Below are 24,443 nucleotides of genomic sequence, written 5' to 3'. Positions count from 1 at the left end.
ACGCAGAATGCCAACCCAGCCAGCCCTGTCTCCTTCCGGAGCTTCTGCATGTAATGGTGTTTTTTGTTTTTCAACAAAAACTAACATTCAGTGAGCACTTACTTTATGCCCCACTCTCCCAAACATCACTGTTAGATCTGTCCCAACACCCAAGGAGCAAGAAAGCATTAGGCTTATTTTAGAGCCGAGAACCTGGCTTCAGCCTGGCAGCCCCACGTTGAAACAGCAATTTACAGTCTGCAACACATGCTTCCTCCTCCTGTCACATATGAGCCTTACAATACCTCTCCTAGGCAGGGGCAAGGATTATCATTCTCATCTCCCAAACGAGAAAACTGTGGCTCAGAGAGGTAAAGTCACTAACCCAGGGACAAACAACCTTAAGGGAGTAGAGCCTGGACCAGGCGCTGGGTCTCCTATCTCATGGTCAGATGCCTTTCTCATCTATTCCATTGTTCCTTTCAAAATCCCAAAGGCATGATCTGCATACCTGGAGGTGTGAGCCCACTGTAAATAGGATCTCTTGAATATGTTATTTTAGTTTAGGTGTGGCCCCACTGAATGAGGTTGGGCCTTAATCCAGATTACTGCATTCCTTTATAAACAGAAGAAATTCAAACACAAAGAGAAATACACAGGGAGGAATCAGAAGCTGGAGGTCAATGGAACCCGGAAGAGAAATGAGAGCGACAGGAAAGCCAAGGAACCTAAGGATTGCCAGCCAGCCAGAGCACTACTGCCCCTAGGAGGAAACAAGCCATCTAGCCTCTGAAATTGTGAGCCAATAAATTCCCATGAGACAGTGTCTTTTGATTTTAATGCCAAAAGTTTTCTCTGGGTGACAGAAACTTTGTTCCTTTTTATCAAAAGTTTTGTGAACTAATATGTTGAGAACTGCTTGGCATAGAAAAATCAAGCTGAATTTGTTAAAAAAAATAAAAAAGTAATATAAAGCCAGTTTATAATTAAGATATTTCTCAGAATAAATCTTTCCATATCATAAATTCTTACATCAAACAAACAAAAATTCCAAAGGCAGGAAGGAGCACCCTGGAACCTCCTTTTCAGAACTATCCTGTTCTCAGCAATTTGGGCTGGGGCAAGGGAATGAAGTAGACTGAGTGTGGCAGCTCGAGGAGGGGCAGCAAAGGGCACCTTGAGCTCAACCACAGCCTGTCCTGGTCTCGCAGCCAAGTCCTGATAAAGCTGAGAGGGTGTGAGAGCCCCATGCCCGCCCCACCCCGTCTCTCCACAAATCACCAGGACGGCTGCGGGATGAAGTCATGCAGCAGGCGCTCAGAAAATGGTGACTCTTATTATCCACCAGATCAGGGGTTCATAACCCTGAGTATCTGCAAATCCACAGAAATAATGTATGCATGTTTGCACGTGCAACTTCTGGAGAACAAATCTACTACTTTCATTAGATTCTCCAAAGGAATTCATGACCAAAGAAGGATTACAAACCACCACACCACACGATAAGGGGCTTGAGGGCAGCACAGTTCCCTGATGTAGCCCCAGAGCCCGGCACTGGGCCTGACACATAGTAGACACTCAAGAAAATGATGGTGGGAGTGACTCAATGGAGGCTTCTGATATGACAGTAACTCATGTCCATAAAGCACGAGATAGTGGGCACCAGGTCTCATTTGATCTTCCTAACAACCCGTGAGATAGCCACTACCCTTTCCCTGTTTTACAGATAAAGAAACTAAAGCCCAGAAACACTAAATAACCTGCTTGAGGTTATGCCAGAAGTAATCACTAAGGGGAAAACCAGAATCAAAACAGAATGACTATGGGAAGCCACAAAGAGACAGCTAAATAGTCTCATTCTTGGGCTCCCTTGTGATTTCAGCATTTAGGATTGTTTCCTCCTCACCCCCCAACACTGTCCCAACCGTGCACATTTTAGCAGGGAGTGAGCCTTGAGATCTGATTACATTTGCAGTCACCCCCCTGCATTGTTTGCTTTTGATGAAACATGTGCTACCTGAAGTGTGGTCATACAGAGGACAGCATCAGCATCACCTGGGAGCTGGTAAGAAATGCAAATACGCAATCATATCTATTAAATCTGAATTTCTGGGGATGTGGCCCAGGAATCTGAGTTTTGACATGTTCCCCAGGAGATCTTACTGCTGATCAAGTTCAAGAAGCAGTGTTTCAGCCCTTCCAGGCACCGCTGGTCTGAAGCTCTCACCTGGGCCTAGCACCCTGGGCCATCTAGTGGCATCCGAGCTGGCCACCTAAAAAGGAAAGAACTTGCCCATATTTCCCAACCCCTGACTTGTCACATCCTAGAAGACAGAAGGAATAGAAAGGTGACCTTTTCAGACAGGCCTGCCACAAACTATCCGTCTAAAGCATGACCCCTGTTGTTTTTATTCAGAACATCATGTTCTTATCCATGCAGGCACGCAACACAGTTCCAAAGGATGTGTTTATTCAGTTTGGTTCACCTGTTTGGTCTGCCCTCACCAGCCCGCAAGCTCCTGGGAAGCAGGAACCACGGTAATGTTTTCATCGTCCTTGTATCCAGCAACAAGCAAGGTCCCCGACATATCAGAGCAGCAATTTTAAGACTGTGCTGACTAAACATCAGGTGGTGGGCCAGAAGCCAGCTTTAACAGAATCAGCAGTTAACATGTAAATAAACATTTCTCACCTACCTGAAAGGCTACTGAGGCGTTTTTGCTGTTCTGTGACAAAAGGAAAAAAAACAAAGTACAAGTGAGATGTCAATGGCACATGGTAAGACATGGAATAACTCATTAGGATCCCAAACTCTGTGTCTTCACTGCCCACGGGCCTAGATGCTGAAATGCTGAAGAGCCCAGCTGACTACAGGGACCCCGACATGGCTCCCATTAACTGGGTGTGGCCCATCTTCTAGATCCGTGCCAGGATGCAGAGGACTGCCACTATTTTCTAGCTGTGTCTATCTTGTCTTAAGGACAATCTGATCATCCTCCCACCTTCCCTGGGTTCCAGTGAGCAGGACCTTATATGATCTCAGTCTTGGTACCTTTTGAAGGAAATGTAATTGTAATTATAACCATGGTAGCTGCCATTTCCTGAGAGCGTGCTAAGTGCTTGACACTATTTTAAGAGCTTTTATGCATATTAATGCTTTCAATCTTCAAAAGAACCCTAGAAGACAAGTAGAATTGAGGTCCCTATTGTGCAGATGAGAAAACTAAGGCACAGGAAAGTTACGGAACTTCTTTGAGCTCATACTGTCAGCCACCGTACCAATCCGGCTGGCCCACAGTCCAGGAAAATTCTAAAAAGTCAGCATTGGCCAAGCGCCCCAGATAAGGGACACAGATTACCCAAGATCACGCCGAAAATCAGAGCTGCATCTAGAACTTGGACCTTACAACTCCTGGGCCAGCAGCTGTTTCCAGCTCTAATCACCACAGACTCACTGTTCTATTGGTAGTTCACTCTCCTGGGCACTCGTGGTGGAGAGGAGCCCATCTACTTTGGAGAGTCCCGTGTGGACGTGCTATGGGATATGGACAGAAATGACCTTTACCTACCACAGCTGCCAAATATAAAACAGCCACAGAGCTAAAAATAAAATGCTTGCTAGCCCTGGGGTGCTCTGTCATCATTACAGAACAACCCCCTTGGTTGTGTCTCCACCCTCCACCAGAATCAGTGTGGGCAAGAAATAAACAGCAGCCACGTAGAGCTCATAGCTGCTGAGAGTGGGGCCTGTCCATCTTCTTGGCATGTGGATGAGGATCACCATGGCTAGATCGCCAGAAGCTCAGCTGGGATGCAAGGCTCAGCTCTGTCAGAAACAGCAAGATGACACTGGCCAATTGCTTAACATCTCAGCCTCAGTTTCCTCCACTGTTTGATCAATGTTCTCGATTAGAACTATGGTTCCCAAATCATGGTCCCTAGACTGTTTCACGTGTCCATAAAACCCAGAAGCTGGGAATCATTAACCCCCGGTTCTCTGAATGTAGCCCATGGACCAGCTGCATTGCCATGTCTTGAAAGCTTGTTGAAAATGCAGACCTTGGGCCCCACCCCAGACCTCCTAAAACCGAATCTACAAATTAACAAGCTCCCTCCCTGCTCCCCACCTCACCCCCACCAGAATTCCCTGCACATTAAAGACTGAGGTAGGGCACCCAGTTTTGAGAGTTTTCTGTTTTGAATCCTCCCTTCCTAGATTGATCAATCCTAGGTGATTTGCCTGCAAACACATGTGGTGCGAAAACTCAGGAAAGAGGGAAATCAGGCTAGTTGTTCACAACTGTCAGTGTCAGGCAAGAGCTCAGTGCCCTGAGGCTCAACAGAGCCTTTACAGTAGCGGGGAGCTGGGCTTGCATAGACAGAATCACTGTTACACTGTGCCCTGGGATAATCTAAGCATAAAAAAAAAAAAGGAGGGGAACCATTTTTGGGATGACAAAACTAGAATTTCAGAAGTGGAGCAGAGTTATCAGATCCCTCAGGAGACTTCGCAATAGTTAAGAAATTGTTTTTAGGGGTTCTCTCTTTGAGGGAAAGCAGAGCTGCCAGGTTGGGTAGATTCCAAAGCAAAACCACAAACACTTGACCTAAACCCCATCTGTGATTAGTGACATGAGGCTGGGTGGCTAGGCCCTTCTATTCTCTTTGAATCTTCCCGCCCCTCCTTCTTATTGAACACATGGTTTGCTCTTTACAGGATGCTACTGTTTAATTCCAAACACTCCAATGCCATCACTTGTATCCTTCACTGAAGGATGGGTCTCAAGCTACACAAGGGCAAAAACTGGGCAAAAGAGAAAGGCTTCTTGAGAACCAAAGGTTGTCTGGGTAAACAAGAGGATTCCATTTGTTCAAGGAACAAACAAAAAGCAACTGCAGGCATTTCTGCGCCTGAAGATGTCTCACTAGGTGTCATCAGAGGAACTTGGCAGAAGCAGCTGACATTAGACTTGGCACTTCCCAAAGACCAAGCTGCCTTGGGAATAAATTCCATTTTTAAAAGAAACTGCCTCTCCTGCTGGGAACTAACTTGCTTCTGTTTGACTGAATTAAAAAAAAAAAAAGAATGAGTCATAAAGAACTTCATAGAGAACCAAAATTTCACTTTGTCCTGCATTATACACATGATTTCTGGGCAGAAAAAGCTACTGCCGGGAAGGGCAGGCCACTGCGGAGAGAAAGGGCTCTTACATATTTTAGTTGGGGGTGGAGACCCTTTCAATCTTTTAAAGAACACAGATTCATAGGTGACAAGGGACCACACAGTAAAAAAAATAAAGTTACTAAACGACTAAGATTTAAGTGGGAAGATTCTGAGTGAGAGAAAGAGAAAATGTTTCATTCATCTGCTTTTCAAATTAGAAGCAGGAAACAGAAAACTCTAATCTGGAAAACAATTAAATATAGATTTTGCTCTCATTCTCATCCAAGTTAATGCAGAAAGGGAAGTGAAGAGGAAGGTAAAACAGCTATGAAGTAGGTGCACTGAGCTCTGAACAAAATAAATCCTCACTGCTTTCTGAAATTCAGACTAAAAAAACCCTTTCGATACTAGGAAGCAGCTTAAAAACTTTACATTTTATGTGCAAAGGCTTTTTTGAAGGGAAAGTTTATTCTGTGGAATTTCGAAAAAGAAAACTTGGGATTGAGAACCATCCTCTGGAATTTTAAAGCAGAAGAGTCAACACATACTAGTATTACTTCAAAACGCTTCTGCTAGCCTAACTCCAGTGCCTCTTCAGAGATGGGGAAGAGCTAACCAGAAGGAAACAGAGAAACCATAGAAAACAAACACAAAAACTCAAAGCAGCGCTGTCTGCAGCCATGTAGTGTAGAAGCAAAAAGCCTCATGAACTTGGTGTCCCCAGAGGGCACACTGAACTAGAGCCCAGTGAAGGCCAGTGAGTCACTTAGGAAAAATTCAATAATCTCTGATTTAGAGGTAGAAAAACATGTTTTATATTTTAGAAAATTTTCTATCCAAAATGTTACCTTTTTAAATTTTGGCACTTAAAAGACATAGGTATGCTTTCTAGAAAATTCAGTATCAAAGAACTAAATCATTTATGACACTGATTAAAATAGGTATATTGTGCCTAGATTTTCCAAATAAAGCCTCTGATTAGAAATCCTCATGTCAAGGAATTAATGGGCACAGACTCTTCCCCCACCCCACCTTTTTTTGTTGGTGTTACATTGGAAGATAAAGGCAAACACCCAGCTTATTTATTCAGACAGTTGACATCACCCCAAACTGGGGGCCTCTGTCAGCCTGCTGTGATCTATTTCATGGGTCAAGAGGGTGGGTAAATTGGTGCAGATGGCCTCAGGAAAGGGAGGGATTTGTGAAAATTTCTGTGGAATGGCAGAATTCTTGCCATAGATGTCACGAAATAGCTACATTGATTTTGGTGATCAGAGGGTGAGGTGATGGGGTAAACTCCTTTACCTCGATTATGTTGCAAGAGGACAATAGTAGGATTCACAATTGTTGTGGAGGGATAAGCAGATGATGGTTTGATGACTGGTGTGAGGGTTTGGGAGTCAGTCCCAACACGGGAAGAAGGAACTTCATTTAGTAGAGGACTTGAACCCTGAAAAGAAAACAACATTGTAACTAACATAAACACTTGGAACTTAGAGGTAATGCTTTTTAAGATGAAGGAGTTTAAAATACAAGGGTCTTAGTTATAAAAAGAAATGTAATCAATGAAAGATATACAATCATTAATTCCAGTTAGAAGTTCAATCTGGAATACATATTCTGTTTGTCGGTATTAGTTAAGGAGGGAAAGAGGAAAGGTGAATGTTACTGAAAGTTTCAGCAATACCATTCATTATTTTCACCTGGTCAATCCGGTTACTGAAAGAGCAAATTCAAATAAAAATAGAATAACATGCAAACCACATGCAATTCCAAATGCAATCCAAGAATGAGAGCTGGTTTAAACAGGAAAAAATCAGGAGAGTTTAGTACACTTGTGTTGAGAAACATGAGACAATATAAGCGCAAGAAGACATCAATGTAAGGACAGGGAAGAGTTAGGTAATAGTACTCTTGGAAAGCTACTCTAAACATCAGCATCACTGAGCAAGTCTACTAAAGTTTGCTTCTGAGATTCGGATATTACCCTGTTCTGCTGTGACATTTTTTCACTCCAATATTGAAGTGACAATGGTCCCTGATTTATGAAATTCCTGACTTTACAAAGCTGAGGTCTGTGTCTGAAATACCAATAAAATTATGAATACTAATGTATTTCAACTGCATGATGAAAACAATGTTAGTTTTTTAAACAAATGAATGAAAATAAGACCTCAAAATGTAATAAGAATATTCAAACACTTTTCTCAATCATACCAATAAATTTTGTAGTTCCTATTTTGGAATTTGGAGACTCTAAGATCAGGATGTCATTCTTAAAGGGTTCTAAGAACAAGATTTTGATTGTTACTCTCAAAGCAATTATTAGGCTCCATGTGAGATCAACTACTCCGTAGCACCTCTAGGACAAGGGCCACGCCTCCCCTTCTTCCTGCTCCGCTCAGCATCTAGCACAATGCCCTATAGACAGCAGGTGCTCGGCAAAGCAGGAACCATCCACCAGCAAATGTGCTTCAGGACAAGAGAATATGTGTCCATCAAAAGAGATGAATGTGTGTCAGCACCCAGGACAGTTCCCAACACACAGTAGGGTCTTCATAAATGCTGGCTGGGTAGGGCCATCTCCTTGGAAAGCTCCATATTCAGCAGCACCTGTTAGTTATGAGGGGCAGCTTAGTCTAGCGAATAAAGCCTTTTCCCAAGACTTGAGAGGCACAGTATGATCTTGTACAAAAGTGCCTCATCTCAAGCTCTTCATTTGTAAAGTGGAAAACATTGCACTTTCCTTAGTCTACTTTCCAAATGATATAATAAAGATTAATGACATTTTCAGTGACAACTCCGCCAAAATGCACCCAAGAAACACAAAATACCAGACATACGGGTCTTTAAAGCATAAATGCATTCTGGATGGGTTGTGTGAGAAACAGGCATTTTATAAATTTTACTCTGTGGTGTGTATCTTATTTCTTGAACATCACACACACACAAAAGCTGTTGACTAAAGACCTCGAATCAATTAACATGAATTTTATTCTTCCCCCTTATTCTCAAATAACTGCAGAGCATGGATCAGACACTATCCACTGGGCTTCCTTCTCTTCTTGACAATTCTTATTCAATGGAGGAGGAGCCCAAGCAGTTTCCTTTTTCACCTCTTTCTCTGTTACCTTGGGCCAAACCAGAAGTTATCAGGCTGAGTGAAGCCTTCCTGGGAAGTCTATACCAAGCTAATTAGTTGGATTTGAGAAATTGAGGGTACTGTCCTGCATCGTTCACTATATGGTATACCTCAAACAAACTCAACATGAAAACCTACATCCTATGCATTGATAACTAACACAACAAAACTTACTCAACGTAACTACTTACACAGTAAACTACTCACAATTGTATCCTAGTGCATTAAAAATAAGACTCACTTTACATGCTACTCTAGAGAAACACATCCTTTGCCAAAGGGTAGAATACCTGCAACTCTCCAAAACAAAAGGAGGCTCCTAAATTCTCCTGTAAGTTGAGCTGGGGATGGGGGAGATCTTGGTATAGGCCAGGGCAGCAGGGAAAAATCTAGCATTGTTCTCCAATAAAGCTGAGCTACAAAGCTCAAAACTCAAAGGAAATTCAGCCCCTGGGCTGCATTTGGCCAAGTCTTGACCTAACAGCATTGTGCTGCATCTAGAGATTTGAGAAGAGGCCCTAGCCGAAGATGTAGCTGTTCCCAGCTTTGATGCACCTGATGCCTCACTGTAATTTCTCTAACAAGCCAAAAGAAAGTTTCCTTCATACTTTCTGGGTGACCAGCTTCAGCTTAATGAGCCACTTGGCCTGGTTTTATAGGCAAGTCTCTTTACTCAAAGGGATGTCAGTGAATAATTAGTTCTATCAGCCAATTACATAACCCACCAGACCACCATTCCTCAAAACACGGTTTGTAGATCCCTAGCATCAGAATCCCCCAGGCTGCTTGCTACCCAGACACATTCAATCAGAAACTCTCCCAGTATAAGCCAAGAGTCAATTTAAATGAGCTTCCTTGCCCATTAGATAACTCCCAAATCAAAAACAAATAAACAAATACCTCTGAGAGCAGGGGCCATGACTCGTTCCTGATTGTACCCACAGCACCCAGTACCTACCCACCAAGGACTAGAATATGGTAGGATCTCAACGATTTATTGTTAACTAGCCAGTTACTTACTTTTGAGTGACTTTGGCCCCCAATTTACTAGGCAAGCCCTCAACAACATACCCCCCCTAAACTCCATTCAACGATGGCAGCTAACATTTACTGGACACTTGCTCTGTGCCAAGCACCATACTAGAACTTTTAAAGACTTGATCCCACTAAACTCCACAACCCTGTGGGTTGATCCATGAATCCATTTTATGACTCACATTTTATGTCTCAGAGTCTCTCAATTCCCCAAGATCCTGAAAAAATATACCTGAGTACTTTGATTTTTCTCTAAAGTAGTTTGGGCTCTCCCACCTATGATGGGGATTTGTCCCCAAAAGGATGAGACCCAAGGAGTCAGGGCCCTTTAACTTCCCATGACCACTGGCCTACTGTTTTACCACAAAGGACCCTGGAAGCCATGACTCAGGAGACCCATCCCTTTTCTACCTCACATCTGCCTTGCCTCTGAAGAGTACAGCTAGCCAAAGGAAAGGCGACAGATGTTGTTTTCTCTGAGGGAAAATGGAAGTCGTTCAGGAAGATGCACATTCTAAGGAGGACAGAGAAGAGGTCCTTAAAAGATTCATGAACAGCCACAAGAGATCCAGGGGACACACAGGGGGAACATGCACTCTAGTGAAAGCAGACACGGTTCCAGTCATCAGACAAGCACAGCGGCAGCCAACGCTCTTTCCTCAGCACTTAGTATTCCAGTGAGAAAGGGGTTTTTCACTGCTGGGAGGAGACATTCAGGAAAGTCGTAAGGAGGGAATTCCAGCAAGCTTACGGTACTTGAGACAGCTCCCGTGAGGTCAGGCTCCAAGACTCTGTGGAGGTCCTCCGGTCCTGGAGGGACCAGCGGAGGTGGTGGTGTCTGGCTAACGGGGGGAAAGGAGCCAGGAGCACTGGCTGGCTGGCTGTGGGGAGGCCGCCTCTGCAGATGAGGGGGAATGAAATCATCTAGAGTCGGCAAGGTCAGAGGTGGGCCGGCAGAGGCGGTCGCCGGGAATGTGGGAACGCGGCCAAGTGGCCCCAGAGATGCTGGAGGTCTGGCAGTGCCTTCTTGCCCTCTGTCAGTGTTAACCAGGTAGAGAGGGACAACTATTACCTCAGGCTGGGCTGAGCTGGAGGAAGTGGCATCCTGTGGGAAATAAGGGGGGCGTTACGTAAAGGAGTGCTGCAGGAAAGAAGGAATTCCGTATTTAAACAGTTCAGAGTGGACACACAATGATACACTCCGAGAAATATTTAATCGGTGCCCTTTCCTCAGAGTACATGACACAGTCGGGGCTAGCCAGCTGGCTGGCTGATACTCTAGGACACAGGGAACCCCATCCAAGTTTACTTTCCATCCATCTATTTTTGAATCCCTGTAACACTTTATGAGAAAGAAAAGACAGAAGACAACAGAACAGGCAGGCACGCTGGGTTTAACCCCACAAAACCACTGTACAGCCTGAAACTGTACCGGGAATAAACACGATTTCTTTGGCACCTTGCTACAAAAAATAAACACTTATGTATCTCACCATATTTGTATTAGTCTGTGGACGCAACACTTTGGAATACTTACACATTTACAGAAAAGAAAGAGGAGACAGAGGGAGGACTGTGCTAAGTTGTTCAGAGAGAAGAATTCAGGATTGAAGCTGCAGCGATATTACCAAGGAAAGGGAGGGCGGAACAGCCCAGAAAACAAATGAGCTACTTGCATCAGTTTAAAAAGAGACGAAAGACACACAAACATTCCTAGTTCCTTGCCTTGGCTGGGTAGCACGGCTGCAAAAGGGAAGGTTCTTTTCTCTTCCAGTTTTCGGGATCAGAGGTAATCTGGGGGCCTAGCACAGGTGGTCTCACTGCAGCTGGGAACGACGGCCGAGTCCCCACAGAAGGACCCTCACCATAGTTACCGGCATCTTTGTGGACATCAGAATATAGCTTGGGAGCATCAGGAGGAGGAGAAAAGGGTGGTTTTCCTGTGCCGGCTGTGTGGGAGACAGTGCAGGGGGCTGGTGCCCGGGTGCCCACAGCTTCCCAGGCAGTGCCTTTGGCGGGGTCACGTGCAACACGAGAGGCGCTTTCCAATGCCGCTGGGCAAATGTTATTGGATAAACAAGGTACATATAAGCTGCTGACCTTTTTATTCCCAACTGCCTTATGACGTGGATTAGAGCTCACATTCCCACTATAAACCGTCCTGGTGGCTACACTGAGGTGCTGGGGTTGGGATAAAGCACTGGGGAACGTGGAATCGGGAAGCGTGGGACCAGGACACACAGTGTCTCTGGGAGCTGCTCTGGCTGCCAGGGGGAGAGAGAGGGGCTGGGGTCGTGAGGGGCTCTGCTGGCCAGGGGTGCTGGGTGGGATGTAAGGCTTGGGTGAGCTCAGGTAAAGGGAGTCCTTGCAGGTACTGCGGACGGCAGGGGGCTGCCATGCAAAGCAGCCCTCTTCAGGGAGAGGAGGACGTGGAGGAGAAAGAACCTTTAGTATTATTTTCAAGACATGATACCAAACAGAGGGAAAAAGTAAGAAAGAAGAGGAGAAATGGAAAGAAGGACGACCATTAGAAACAGCAGCATAATGTGATATTAAGAAAAAACAACATTTTACATGTAAAAACAAATCTTCAGTTTAAACTCCTCAGGGTTCTGGTATTTCTCTTCTGGGTAAAGTAAGAGGGCCAAGGATTTAATCCCACTTGCCTGTGGAGAGGCAGGCCTGACTCTCCTGCACAAAGGGAAGCTGAGTTCTGCCTAGGAGAGGCCATTGGCTAAGTCAACTTGGACTCCACTCCCCGGTTGGTCTGTACTTTTGAAAATGTCAGTAGAAGCAGCCCCAAAGACCCCATTTCCTTCCACATCTCTTCCTCAAAGATTTTTTTTAAAGTCTTTGGCTTTACAAGTTTAAGTTCATTGAAACTCCTTTGAGTGCCTTTCATTCTTTGCTCTTGGGAAAAGGAGAATTCCAAGAATCATCCTTATTTGTGTTCACAGCAGCAGATCTTAATTGAATCATTTAGATTTAGCAATTGATTCCATAAGCATAACAAATAATGTTCACAAAGAAGAGAATGGTAAGGATTTAGAATCCACATGTGCTCTTTTCTCAGAGGAAACAACCTGATGGGACCAATTTTAAGAAGGAAGACAGGCATGAGATTAAAAGCATGTAGTCACCCATATTTGATGTGCACAAAAAAGGGGACCAGGCAATGAAGGCTGATTGCCTGGTTTGATTGGCCTAACAGGTTGTGCTGCTTTATCAAATTCCAGGCCCTACTCCACCACGGGCACAGGAAATCCTAGGTGGGCAGTGACCAGTCTCAAACTCAGGGCTTAAGCCCAAAGCTCTGGCTACATGTGCAGAGCCAGAAAGGTGTACTTTGCAGTCTATTTCCCCTCCCCCCAGCCAGCACAGCTCCCAGTTCTTCCTTGAGTCTTCATGGGGCACAGGGCCAAGAAATGGGGTGAATGACTGATCTTCGTTTCACCAAGAGTCACCTGCCAGCCTGTGCGCAACTGGGACTCACAGCCTAGATTTTCTTCACTGGTCCTTATCTTTAAAGATCTCCCTGCACTGGAAGAAAATGTGAACCTTCCTCGAAACTGCAGAGGTAAGATATATTAGAGCTTGGTCAATATCTGGTGAATGGGTTGTAACCAAAAAAATGGGGAGCGTGGGAGAGCATGGCTCCATTTTAGGCTTTGTTTTTATTTTTTTTGTGTGGAGTGCAGGTGGCAGGGGAAAAGAATGTTAGAAAGAGTGGCTAAATGAAAAATGAAAAAGTTTGAGACTGGGTTTAGAATATCAACCCAGAGACAGTAAATAACCTTAAATTCAGTTTTCAAAAATCAAAGAATCCAAATGGAGAAACAGCTACTTGGATAATTCTAGGTTAACTTGGTATCGATCAATTCTACAGAGTGCCCAAGACAATTCCAGTGCAATATGGCCAAATGTAAGAACCCAAAATACAAAGTGATCAGCTCCTCTTTTTCAATTAGCACGAGCAAAAACTTTTAGGTGAATTTACTTGGTTTCAGTCAACTTAGGGTCTAGCCTAAGTTGGGGCATGTTTACAGACTAAATGATACTCTCTAGAAACAAAACACTTGGATTATCATGGACCAAAGGGATTGAGGGATAAGTTGATAATAGCTGCTGTGCCAGTTTGTATATATTATGTCCCCCATAAAAAGCCATATTCTTTAATTCAATCTTGTGGGGGCAGATTAATCTTTTTGCTTAGGGTGTGACCTCTTGATTGAATATTTCCATGGAGATTTTACCCTGCCCATTCAGGGTAGGTTTGATTAGTTCACTGGGATATTTAAGAGAGCTAAGACAGGCCCAGATGCTTGCTGATGCTTTGAGATGCTGGTCCAGAGTTTGCTCCAGAGAAGCTGAGAGAGACAAGCCCACAGACACTTTGGAGAAAGCCATTTTGAGATGCAACCCTGGAGCAAAGGATCAGCAGACAGCAGCCACGTGCCTTCCCAGCTGACAGAGGTGTTCTGGATGCCATCGGCCTTTCTTCAGCAAAGGTATCCTCTTGCTGATGCCTTGGTTTGGACACTTTTATGGCCTTAGAACAGTAAATTTGTAACTTACTAAATCCCCTTTGTAAAAGCCAGTCCATTTCTGGTATTTTGCATAACGGCAGCATTAGCAAACAAGAACAGCTGCTAAGGATGTAAGTAAAGGACTATTTTGATTTGGGCTCACATTCACTTTTACTTGGAGCTCAAGTGTCCCACATGTGATTCCTTCTTGTTCAAAGATAGCAATCAGTTTCAATGAGTGTTTAACTTAATTTGGCTGTGGCCATATATGGTGGCCAGGGCTGTATTACATCAGGCCTCAAGCTTTCCCAGAGCTTTGACCGTTTAGAGGATGCTTCCCCAGAGTGTTGACAATGTACTTGGAGCCAGAGGTCTTCCTGTCCTGGGACTTTAGATAGATCCAGTGACATTACATGGAAGAAACTACTTTCCCCACTCCACCCCTCTTTTTTCTTAAAGCATTGTAGGAACCACAGAGGCAGTTCAAATTCCTACCTATCTGGCTGTTAAATGAATTCCACTGACCTTTTTAGAAGGCAGGCCAGCAAAAAAAAATCTGGTATGTTCATAGTTTACACAATTCCAAAAACTACCAATCCTCACCTCCGCCGGGGACCACCATGATGATGATGTCAGAGAGAGGGAAGCAGCTGTTCCCTGTTACTGAGGGTGGGAAGAGCAGGGCAGGAGGTCCCGGCTGCCGGGAGGAAAGGCCTATGGGAGCATCAGGAGACAGGATTCCCCTCTGGACCAAGGGTCTCCTAGATCCCACCTTGTTCTTTTTTGAGGAGATTTATGCTAGGCCTGCAGGGGTCTGAGGGCTTTCTTCAGCTAAAACCAAGTCAGGACAGTTACCAACTCAGCCCACCATGGCTTGGCCTGTGGTGGTGCACAAACACCTCTGGCAATAGCTACACACAAGAAGTCAATTTTGCATTTAGAAGGAACAAATCCAAGAGGTAACACAGGACTTAAAGGTTCTTGAAATTTCTTTAGCCAATTTTACCTTGAAAATGCACAATACCTCTACATTCAATAATTTACCAGGTTCCCTTTAAGGAGCCCCAGGAAAAAGGAAATTCTTGGCAAAGTGACAGATAATAAGAAAACGTGTTGTCCGTAACAGTTAATACAGGATACTTCATCCTTATTAGACCATAAACTCCTTGAGGGAAATGTTTAATGCTGTGATCTGAACACAACAGATGCTCAACAAATCTGTGTTAAATACATGTATTTTAAAACACTTGAGGAATTTTTTCATATTGCACATGCTTTTTAAAAATATCTCTTAGTAGAGCTGTTTAATAAGCCAAAAGGAGTCACATAGTTACCTTTTGGGGTAAGTCACTGATAGCAGAAGAGGGTGTGCTCCGACATTTGCTGTGAATTAATCAGCACTATTCCCTAACGTGGAAATAGCCAATTGTATCAGTTCTTGAGAGGGCAGAGAACAAAGCAGGTCTGCCACAGGCAGCACATTTACATGCCAGGAAAGGTTTGAGAAAGGGAAAAACCATGACAAGTCATTTATTGGAAGACTGACCCCGAGTCCCCATGTCTGATGAGGACTGCAGGAGGCCACCCACACTGGCAGTCCCTGCTTCTAACCCGTGGCCCTGTCTGCACATGGCCGTCCCAATTGGAGGCAAGGGGTGGGTGGCCTCAGGAAGCTTAGGCTGCTGCTCAGCACACAGGGCAGACGATGTAACAACATGCTGCAGGAAGGAAGGAAGGCATTTCTGATTCGGCTTCATTTCAGGGGTCAGTACTATCTCACGTTCTCAGGAGAAGAGAGAGGAGGAAGGTGGGAACCAAGGGAAGACGTGGAATTTCTGAGCTCCCTGAGAGAGGGGGCAGCAGGTACAGGAAAGTGGACTGCACAAGCAACACACTTCTGTAGCATTTTTTGAGCAGCACAGTTGCCTAGAACAGAAAGGACTGCTCTATTCCATGGATAGCGCTCCTTGATGTAAAAACAGGGTCCATCCCTTTCATCAAAATGAAAAAGCAGCAACAGGAAGGAATAGATCAGGAAACTGATGGAAAAGAATTAGGGAAAACTGTTCCTGCTCCGTACTGTTCAAATTTGGAGGATTTTCTTTTGTAGAGTAGAGCTATGGCTCTTTAATTTCTACTGTACTCCCATTCTAATTTCAATCTGCCTGCTCCTCAGCTGCTGAATTTAGGGTCTGGGCACAGCTTTATCTGTAAGGATATAGTTGCTAGAACTCTTGAAGCCCCCACTCCAGCTAATTAATGAATAAACACTAATGTGTAGTCTTCTCTTGCATATTATACACCAAAAAGTTAAAAAAAAAAAAAAAAAAGCTCAGACCTTTTCCCCACTTATTCAAGGCTAACTACATTACATCAGTCAAAATATTTCCACAGAAGAATCAAACCTGGAAACATTGGGCCTGTGTAAGATACCCTGGTACAGACCAACCTCATTCCATGCCCCTAGTCTCCTTGATCCCAACTTTTCCCCTAACACAGGTCCTTGCAGAGCTTTTCCAGGGTTGGGGAGAAGCTTGACTCAGAATTTGGACCATCATCCAGTTGAGCAAGCAGGAAGTCCTATGTCTAAGCTAAAACACTTGAGAAAAGGTACCACTCACCGGTCCCAGCCTGTGCTTGGGCGGATGCCTACCTGGGGCTTGTCGGAAGGAAGGCTGGGATGCACACTTCTGAAGCCCTTGGCAGCGAGCGAAGAGGGTTGGGCGTTTCCATTGGCATCAGAAGAAAACCTCCACTCATCTAAAATGAAAAACAAAACAAAACAAAACCCTCTCACCCACAGGGAAGACTCTCTGGCCCCCCCACTAATTTAGGGGTCCCTGGTGGAAGGCAAAGACAGAATGCACAAGAAACCATACCTGCTGAGGAATTCTCTGGCTCCAGACCTACGTGGGGTAAAAGTGATGAAAACAAGAAGGGGAAAACCAGAAATGGTTACATTTGCAGGAAACAAGTATGAACTGCACGGAAGGATGAAGACGGTTGTCTGACACAAAATGCCCTCAGTCACGATGGCCGAATTACCATAGGAACCCACTCTAAACCATGATGTGCTCACAGGCGCTGACCTTTGCAAACACAAGGCTCACATTCACAGTAATGAAGAAACAATTGTTCCTTGACATTCTTATTTTACAGACAAAAAGGCAGCAGAACTCTCTGGTTCCCGGGCCCTAACTCACTGACTCTCGTTCCCCTTTGTCGAGCTTGGTGTGGGTTCAGAATGACCTCTCCGCATTAGCAGCGGAGCTAACTAACAGACCCAGGAGAGGGAGAAGTGGAGAGGCACTTTTTCCAGGGGTGGTGGTGCTAGGCTACCAGCAGAAAGCTATTTAAGCCCCAAGGCATCTGCCTTGATAAGGACACTTTTTTCTCCCTGCCTGCTTTTCTTCTTTCCATTAAACGAGCCATGTAAGCATTTCAAACTTGAATCGCCATTCCTGAGTTTTCATCTTACTACAAGGCACCCTTGGTCTCCCTTCAGCCGCTACCACCCTGCCCGCCCAGCTGTAACCCAATGAATCTCAAAAGCCCGAAACATTTTTCTCTAATTTGACCCATCTAGGACCACAAGGATGTAGATCATAGAGGTTATGAGCTTGGCTAGGGAGGCACCGTGTCAAGTTAAACCAGGGTGTTCTGGTTTGCTAAAGCTGCCGTTAATGCAAAGTACCAGAAGTGGGTTGGCTTTTATAAAGGGGATTTATTAAGTTACAAATTTACATTCTGAGGCCATAAAAATGTCCAAACTAAGGCATCAACAAGAGGATACCTTCACTGAAGAATGGCCGATGGCATCTGGAACACCTCTGTCACCTGGGAAGTCACATGACTGCTGTCTGCTGTTCCTTTGCTCCGGGGTTGCATTTCAAAATGGATTTCTCCAAAATATCTCTAGGTCTCTCTTAGCTTCTTCAGCTCCTGTGCATCTAAGTGTTGGAGTCCTCTCTTAGCTTCTCTAGAGCAAACGTCTCCAAGCATCTCCAAGTGTCAGCATGAATGTCAGCTCTTAGCTTCTCTCCAAAATGTCCCTCTCAGCTGCTCTGAGCTCCTTCTGTTTGTGAGCTCTGTTATAGGACTCCAGTGATTAAATCAAGACCCACCCTGAATGGGCATGGTCCATATCTCCATGGAAATAATTTAATCAAATGTTTCACCCACAGTTGACTGAGTCACTTCTCCATGGAAACACTCAATCAAAAGATTCCAACCTAATTAACACTAATATGTCCACCCCCATGAGACTGCATTAAAGAACATGGCTTTTTCTGGGGGACATAATATATCCAAACTGGCACACCTGGCTTCACCACCTATGGGCTCTGTGACCCCGGGCAAGTTACAAGCCTCAGTTTCCCCAAGTGAATAATGGGGATAATAATATATCTGCTTCACAAGGGTTGCTATAAGGGTGAAGTGACAGAATATGTGTGAAATGCTTAGTACAGTGCCTAAAAGATGTCCGTAAATGTTTGCCATTTGTCACCATCGTCTGCATCATTGCTCTACTCTCTATCCCCCACCTTGCCCAGAGGTCAGCAAACTTCCTGTGAAGGGCAGGATGGTAAATGTTTTAGGCTTTGGGGGTCATACAGTGTCAGTCACAACTACTCAACTCTGCTAGTGTAGCATAAAAGGAGCCATAGACAATATGTAAATGAACGTGCATGGCCGTGTGACAATAAACCTTTATATTTATGGACAATGAAATTTTAACTTCATATAATTTTCACATGGCATAAAACATTCTTTTGATTTTTCCCCTGACCATTAAAAAATGTAAAAAACATTCTTAGCTCGTGGGCTGTACAAAACAGGCCAAGGCCAGATTTGGATCATGGGCCATGGTTTGCCAACCTGTGACCTGGCCAATCCGTTCTTTTCCTTCTTCTCCCTGGCTGCCTGCTCTTGTCTCACCCTATGTAGAGATAAAGAGGGGTCTTGTATCGCAGTTCTCACAGCTTCCATGTGGGTTCCTTGAGGGCTAGAGAAGGGCTTGCCAGATGTCAAGTTGAGATTTACAAATATTTATTGAACACCCTTCTCAGTGCCAGACACTGTTAGTCACGTTTGCACATATTTAGTATTTAATTTAGTGCACACAACTCTGGGAGGTAGGTAACCACTCTTCTTCACGGATGAGGAAGCAGAAAGGCCAATGACTTGCCCAAAGTCACACAGCCAGGATGCAGCAAAGCAGCCAGTCCAGGTCTCCTGCAAATGCAGTGCTCTGCCCATCACCCAGCTGCCAACCCCAGCATCAGCTACAACTATAGTAGAAGCTATATTACAGGGAGACAGTGGGAGCCAAAAGGTGTTGGTATAAAAGGTAAGACAGGGGTAAAGGTTTCAAGTGACTCGGCAGTAGTTTAGATGCATCAGAATCACCTGGAAAGCTTGTTAAAACAGATTGCTGGGCCGCACCCACCAGAGTTTCTGTTTCAATAGACTGGAGGCAGGCAAGACTCAAGAATTTGCATTTCTAACATGTTCCCAGGTAATGGGTTGCTCTAAGGATTCCCAGATCAGGTATGTGAAAGTATTTCTAAAAATGAACATTTTTAACACTCAGTGTTGCTTCCATTCAGGTTCCTGGCCCAGAGATCTCCTCGTACCTGGAAGGCCCCCAAACACTAGGTGATACACTGTGACAAAGCATCACCTTTGTTTTACAGGAAAACTCACGTTCTGGTCTATATAGGGAAGGAATTTCTCTGAATGGCCACATTTTTTCAGATTGGCTAGGCATCAAATCATTTTTCTCTTTAAATTGCAATAATGATGAATGAAAAGCTTTTTAAAGTGTATTTCACACTTTTTCTTAGCTTTTTCTCACAGATACATTGAGCTTAGTGAAATCTTCTTCTTGATGACTTAGCAAGTGCGGTATGGACATCTGTAACTCTGGTGGTGACTCCAGGTGTTGCTGAGGCATGTGGGGTCACCAGTACCTGTGCTACATGGTCCTAGACTGCCAGGATTTGGGGGATGCTTGGTCCTCCCCCTCCCCTGCATATATTACTTCTATCATATCTATTACTGTCCCATCTTCCTTTCTGAGTTGCTACATCTAATCTACCTTGGTCTGTCAAGTCATTTTATCAAATTTGTTAATTTGTGCATAAACTAAATATCAACAGGTTGGGAGCGACGGGATGAGCCAATCGAGTACGTAAACTTTGTACATGAATTTGGGGGCCTATTATTTTGCCCACTTTTTGATTCTCAGTTGAGTTGTCAAACAGCTGTATCATAGAAAGTGGAGATGTGACTGTCCCTCCAAACCTCTAGGTATCATAAAAGGACTATCATTTTTGCATCAGACTCAGTCTGAGTCCTGACTCTACCTAACTGCATGCCTTGCAGCAAATGACTGGGCCTCATCTGTGAATTGGAGATATTATCTACCTCTTTTGAATCATGAGGAAAGTATTTGGCACAAAGTAGGTGCTTAGCAAAATCAGAATCCAAATCATAAGGAAAATATCTTCCCCAAACATAGAAACAAAGCAGACATCGTTGACCTCCACCAATTGATAGTTTTAAGAACATAACATCCCTGGGGATCAATTCACTTTTTCTTCTCATTCCAAGTCTTTAGAACTGTTCCACTTCCCCCACCACTAAAACAGGCAGTTCCCAGGACCTCTTTAAGCATCCCTCTATTAGAGCATCCTTATTAAAAGAGAGCTGTCCTTCCGATGTTTCATCATCCCTCGTTTGCTACATAGTCTTCCGAAACCTCGAAAGCTGGTAGCAGCCCAGGGCCATTTGTGCTTGAATGTGGTAGGATGAAATTTTATATGCATAATCATCAATTATTAATTTTTGATTGAGGAGACTGCCAAAATGCTTCTTCCAAAAAATGTTACCTTAGAACTCTTGGGGGATGGGGGTGGGAGAGATCTCAGGCAAAGCCTTGGAAAGTTGGATCCCAGATAGGTTTTGCAGTCCTGAAGACAGACCTAGTCTTTCAACAGGAAGCATAATTTATTTTGCCTTATCTTTTCTTCCACCTGTTCTTCATATACAATCTTTCCTGGCCTGTGGCCTGATATTCTCTTTTAGCTCATTCTGGCCTAATTTCATTTTGGCCTCCTCTAAAGATTTTACTCATCACAGCTCTTCTTGGGACTTTAGGATAATTTTAACTGAGCTGGTCTTGATGTTTCCCAGTAGAGTATCCAAGAGTTACATGAGAAATGTTAAAAGTGGATCTAAGAGTGTCCCAAACCATGTGTGGGCTTATTTTTCACTCATGCACTCATATGGACTGTGATTTAGCAGAGGTGAAGAGGTGATTTTAACTGCTTTAGTGTCCATTTTTTTAGGGTATCTTTTTGCTGTCACTTCTGGAAAGCAAATCTGAGAGTCAAACTAGAGGAAATGAGCTGACTGGAGGTCCAAGATTCTTTACATCCAAAGCTAACTCTGTAGTCAAGAATCACACAGTAGGGACTGGAGCCAACTGGCAAAGAATTAGCAAAACAAGAGTTGAACTAGACCTTGGTGGCCGAGTCAGAACACAGGAACTGATATATCAAGCCACAAGATCTTCAGGCAAAACCAGACAGGAAGCTTGGTATCGCACCCACCAGCTCGGGCTCCTTGTCTCCTACTGAGCGAAAACACCCTGACGCGGACACTCTGGACTAACATGGCCAAGACCCAGACCTGGCTAGACATGAGATCAGAAAGCAGGCAGTCAGGACTGGGAGTACTGCAGCTCTTTCCATATGGTTCCTATTCAAAAACCAAGGTCCACATACAGAAACTGGGAAGCTGGTTGGGAAGCTATGATCAGGGATCCAGAGTCAAGCTACCCCTGGAAGGCAGGAGTCCGGAGAGTGGGTTTAAAGTGGGCAATCTCAACAGCTCTATTACTCCACCCTCTCAATGTTCACATCAACGCAGATGACCCCAAATCCACACGTAGTATTCAAATCTCTAAATCCCTACTAGAAACTTCCTCCTAGAAGTTCTTCCCTTGCCAAGAAACTCAACATATCAAAAAAATGGAGTTCAACGTTGCTTTCAACCCCTTTCAGAAAATCCCACATGTCCATGAGTGCCACAGTTATTCTCACAGTCAACCAAGGAAGACACCTCCTGGTCACCAGGACTCTGCCGCCTCCTTACTCCTTAAATAAACAGCATCAAGCCCTGTATTTTCATCCTTCCAAATACACATTTATACTTGGCCCCTGCTCTTCATTCCCTCTGCCATCACCCTAGACCCAGGTCCTTATGACCTTAAACTTAAATTATTTCAAGTCTTTTGCAGGCCTCCCAACCCACAGTAACTAGAATGGCCTGTATGAAAGAGCAACTGCTGTATGTCTGGCTCTGCACTAAATGTTTGCTATTAAAGAGCTCATTTAATCCCAACATGATTATCCTATTTTACAGATGAGGAAACAGAGGCTCTCTAAGGTTGAGTAATTTGCCCATATCACAAAGACAGGAAGGGGCAGAGCTGCAACTCAGCAGAGGACTGTCTGACTCCAGAACTATTAACACCTCTCACAGGATGAGGGAGTTGGAACAAGGAGTGGAAATAGGGGCATTCCTGAAATGTGGGTGTCAAGGGCCACGTAAGGAAAGAAATCAAGAGGACATAGATGCTGGGTGGTAGTACAAGGCTGGAGCTTCCAGTCCAGGTAAATAACCAACCACATCTATAGGGCTTTAAGGGGCGCTTAAGGCCAGGGAGCAAAGCAGAAAAGAAGCAAAGCAGCTGGGGGACAGATGTTGGCCCTGACGAAAAGAGAGGGAGCTGGACACTATCTGGGAAGGGGCTGGAGATAGGAAACATGTGGCTGGAGATAGGAAGCATGCCCAATCCTTGGTAAGAGGTGCTCACTGCCTCATACTCAGGCTCCCATTCCAGGCTGGACATTGCCAAAAACTGTTTTCACAAGACCAGTCAAGGCACAAGGGCTCCCAGGTCCCAGGACAGGCCTGGAGATGGGTGGACCAGCAAGTTTCCATCCAGAGGCCCATATGGAAAAAGAAGGCAAGGGTGAGAGAAGGTAGCATCCGGAGCCAGCAGGATGATATCCTCTTACCCTACTACCCATTGGCCAAGATCCCCATTCCTGAACATTCTATCTCCAGAGTTATATCTTCTTTTAACCTCACTCCCCAGTGCTAACTCACTCCCGCATACTCTGCACTCTTGGTCGGTGTAGGTTTTTTTTCCTTTTCCATTCAAACTCAGCTTGTTCTTTTCTACCCACACTGCCCCAATGTACAATCTTGAATTTATCCCCAGGAATGGGATCCTGTTTGTGTCAGGTCAATTCCCAAACTTCCCATAGCCACAGAGCACTTTGAAACAGAAAGGCCAGAGCCCCTCATCTTTAAAAGGGCTTCGGAGGCACTGTGACTTACCCTGGTCAGAAAGCAAGCTAATGACATCCTGACTCTTCTGTTGCAACAGACTGCCTCTTGCCCTCACCTGTTACACTCAGAATTACTCTCCCTTTACCACCCTTCACCCCATTTCTCATCACAATTCCCAAAGACTAGCTCAGTGTCTGGCATATAGAGGATACTGAATGAATGTCTGCGCATATGGATTCAATGATCTCAACTTACCAGGAGGAAAATAACCTAGTAGGATTAGTTGACTATAAGGTGTGAATAACTGATAGCTTCCCCCTAACTCATCAGAATATCTGCATTTTAAAATGAGATCTATTTTCATCCAAATTAATTTGTATAGCTTTGTGAGATACAAGGGAGTTATTCTGGGAATACAAAGAGCTTCCTAAAGACCCTCAAATCACTGTAGAGTACTCAAGAATTGGCTGCACACGGTGAGGTGGTTAAGAGTTCTGCATTAGAGCCACACTGTGACCACTAGGGGGAGCCCAAGGCTCGCTCTCTCTCCTCCACCACCTCCATTTCCCTGCCTAAAGATGGGCCAGAGGTTGATTAGGTCATTTTATTGGGCCATGGAGTTGCAGGCATGGCATTTCTCTTTGAATCATCCCTTGGGATTCTCTCTTCCCCAGGTGTACTCCAGCTTGGGAACTGGATCTTCCTCAGTTAGGCCTGGAGAGACTGGATTAAGCTACTGGAAGGAAGAAATTCTTTTGTCTTCTCTCCTCAGCCCCACCTTTCTTGGAGATTAGAATTGCAAACTGAAAGGAGCCAAGATTCAGGTGTAGGCTCAGGAGAAGGGGCCAAGAAGCCACTTAGCTGTAGGCCATTCAGGCCTTCCCTGAGCCTAGGGGAAAAGGAGCCCTCCACAGAAGCCGACATTACTAGAAGGGGGCTTGTGCCTAGCCAGGTCTCATCCTTGGACGTTTGCCTCCTGTTACAGATGGCTGGGACAGAAAGTCCTGGGAGCTGACCATCTCTATCCTACATAATTACATCTTATCACAACACACCACTTCCCTTTGTACCCCAAAAACATTTGTGTGCCCACTTCTCTTGTCCCAAGGGAGTGGCTGTCACCCCAATTCAATGTATCCCTTCAGCTCCCTCAAGAAAGAAAGAAAACTCCCATCCCCTATAGCACTAGTTCTCAGAGTGTGAGCCAGAGCAGCATCAGCCTGACCTGGAG

At 44.6% G+C, this 24,443-nt stretch overlaps 1 protein-coding gene across 50 annotated transcripts in view; it reads right to left on the bottom strand.

The window, feature by feature from the left end:
- Positions 1–24,443, bottom strand: part of SORBS1 (sorbin and SH3 domain containing 1) — a 255,908-nt gene that overhangs the window by 90,823 nt on the left and 140,642 nt on the right. For 26 of the 50 annotated variants that reach the window (XM_037805198.1, XM_037805195.1, XM_037805201.1 and 23 more), the window contains 5 exons: positions 16,726–16,752; positions 16,500–16,606; positions 10,072–10,425; positions 6,449–6,593; positions 2,676–2,705 (listed from right to left, as the gene is read on the bottom strand). In XM_037805198.1, the coding sequence (XP_037661126.1) occupies positions 2,676–2,705; positions 6,449–6,593; positions 10,072–10,425; positions 16,500–16,606; positions 16,726–16,752 (663 nt within the window). The remainder of the gene's footprint in view (positions 1–2,675; positions 2,706–6,448; positions 6,594–10,071; positions 10,426–16,499; positions 16,607–16,725; positions 16,753–24,443) is intronic. The other 24 variants (XM_037805215.1, XM_037805217.1, XM_037805220.1 and 21 more) reach the window with 3 other exon arrangements.

Source organism: Choloepus didactylus, chromosome 15 (assembly GCF_015220235.1).
Source record: "Choloepus didactylus isolate mChoDid1 chromosome 15, mChoDid1.pri, whole genome shotgun sequence".
Taxonomy (NCBI): domain Eukaryota; kingdom Metazoa; phylum Chordata; class Mammalia; order Pilosa; family Megalonychidae; genus Choloepus; species Choloepus didactylus.
The sequence above is the reverse complement of the archived record's forward strand: the minus strand, read 5'-3'. Positions and strand labels throughout refer to the sequence as shown.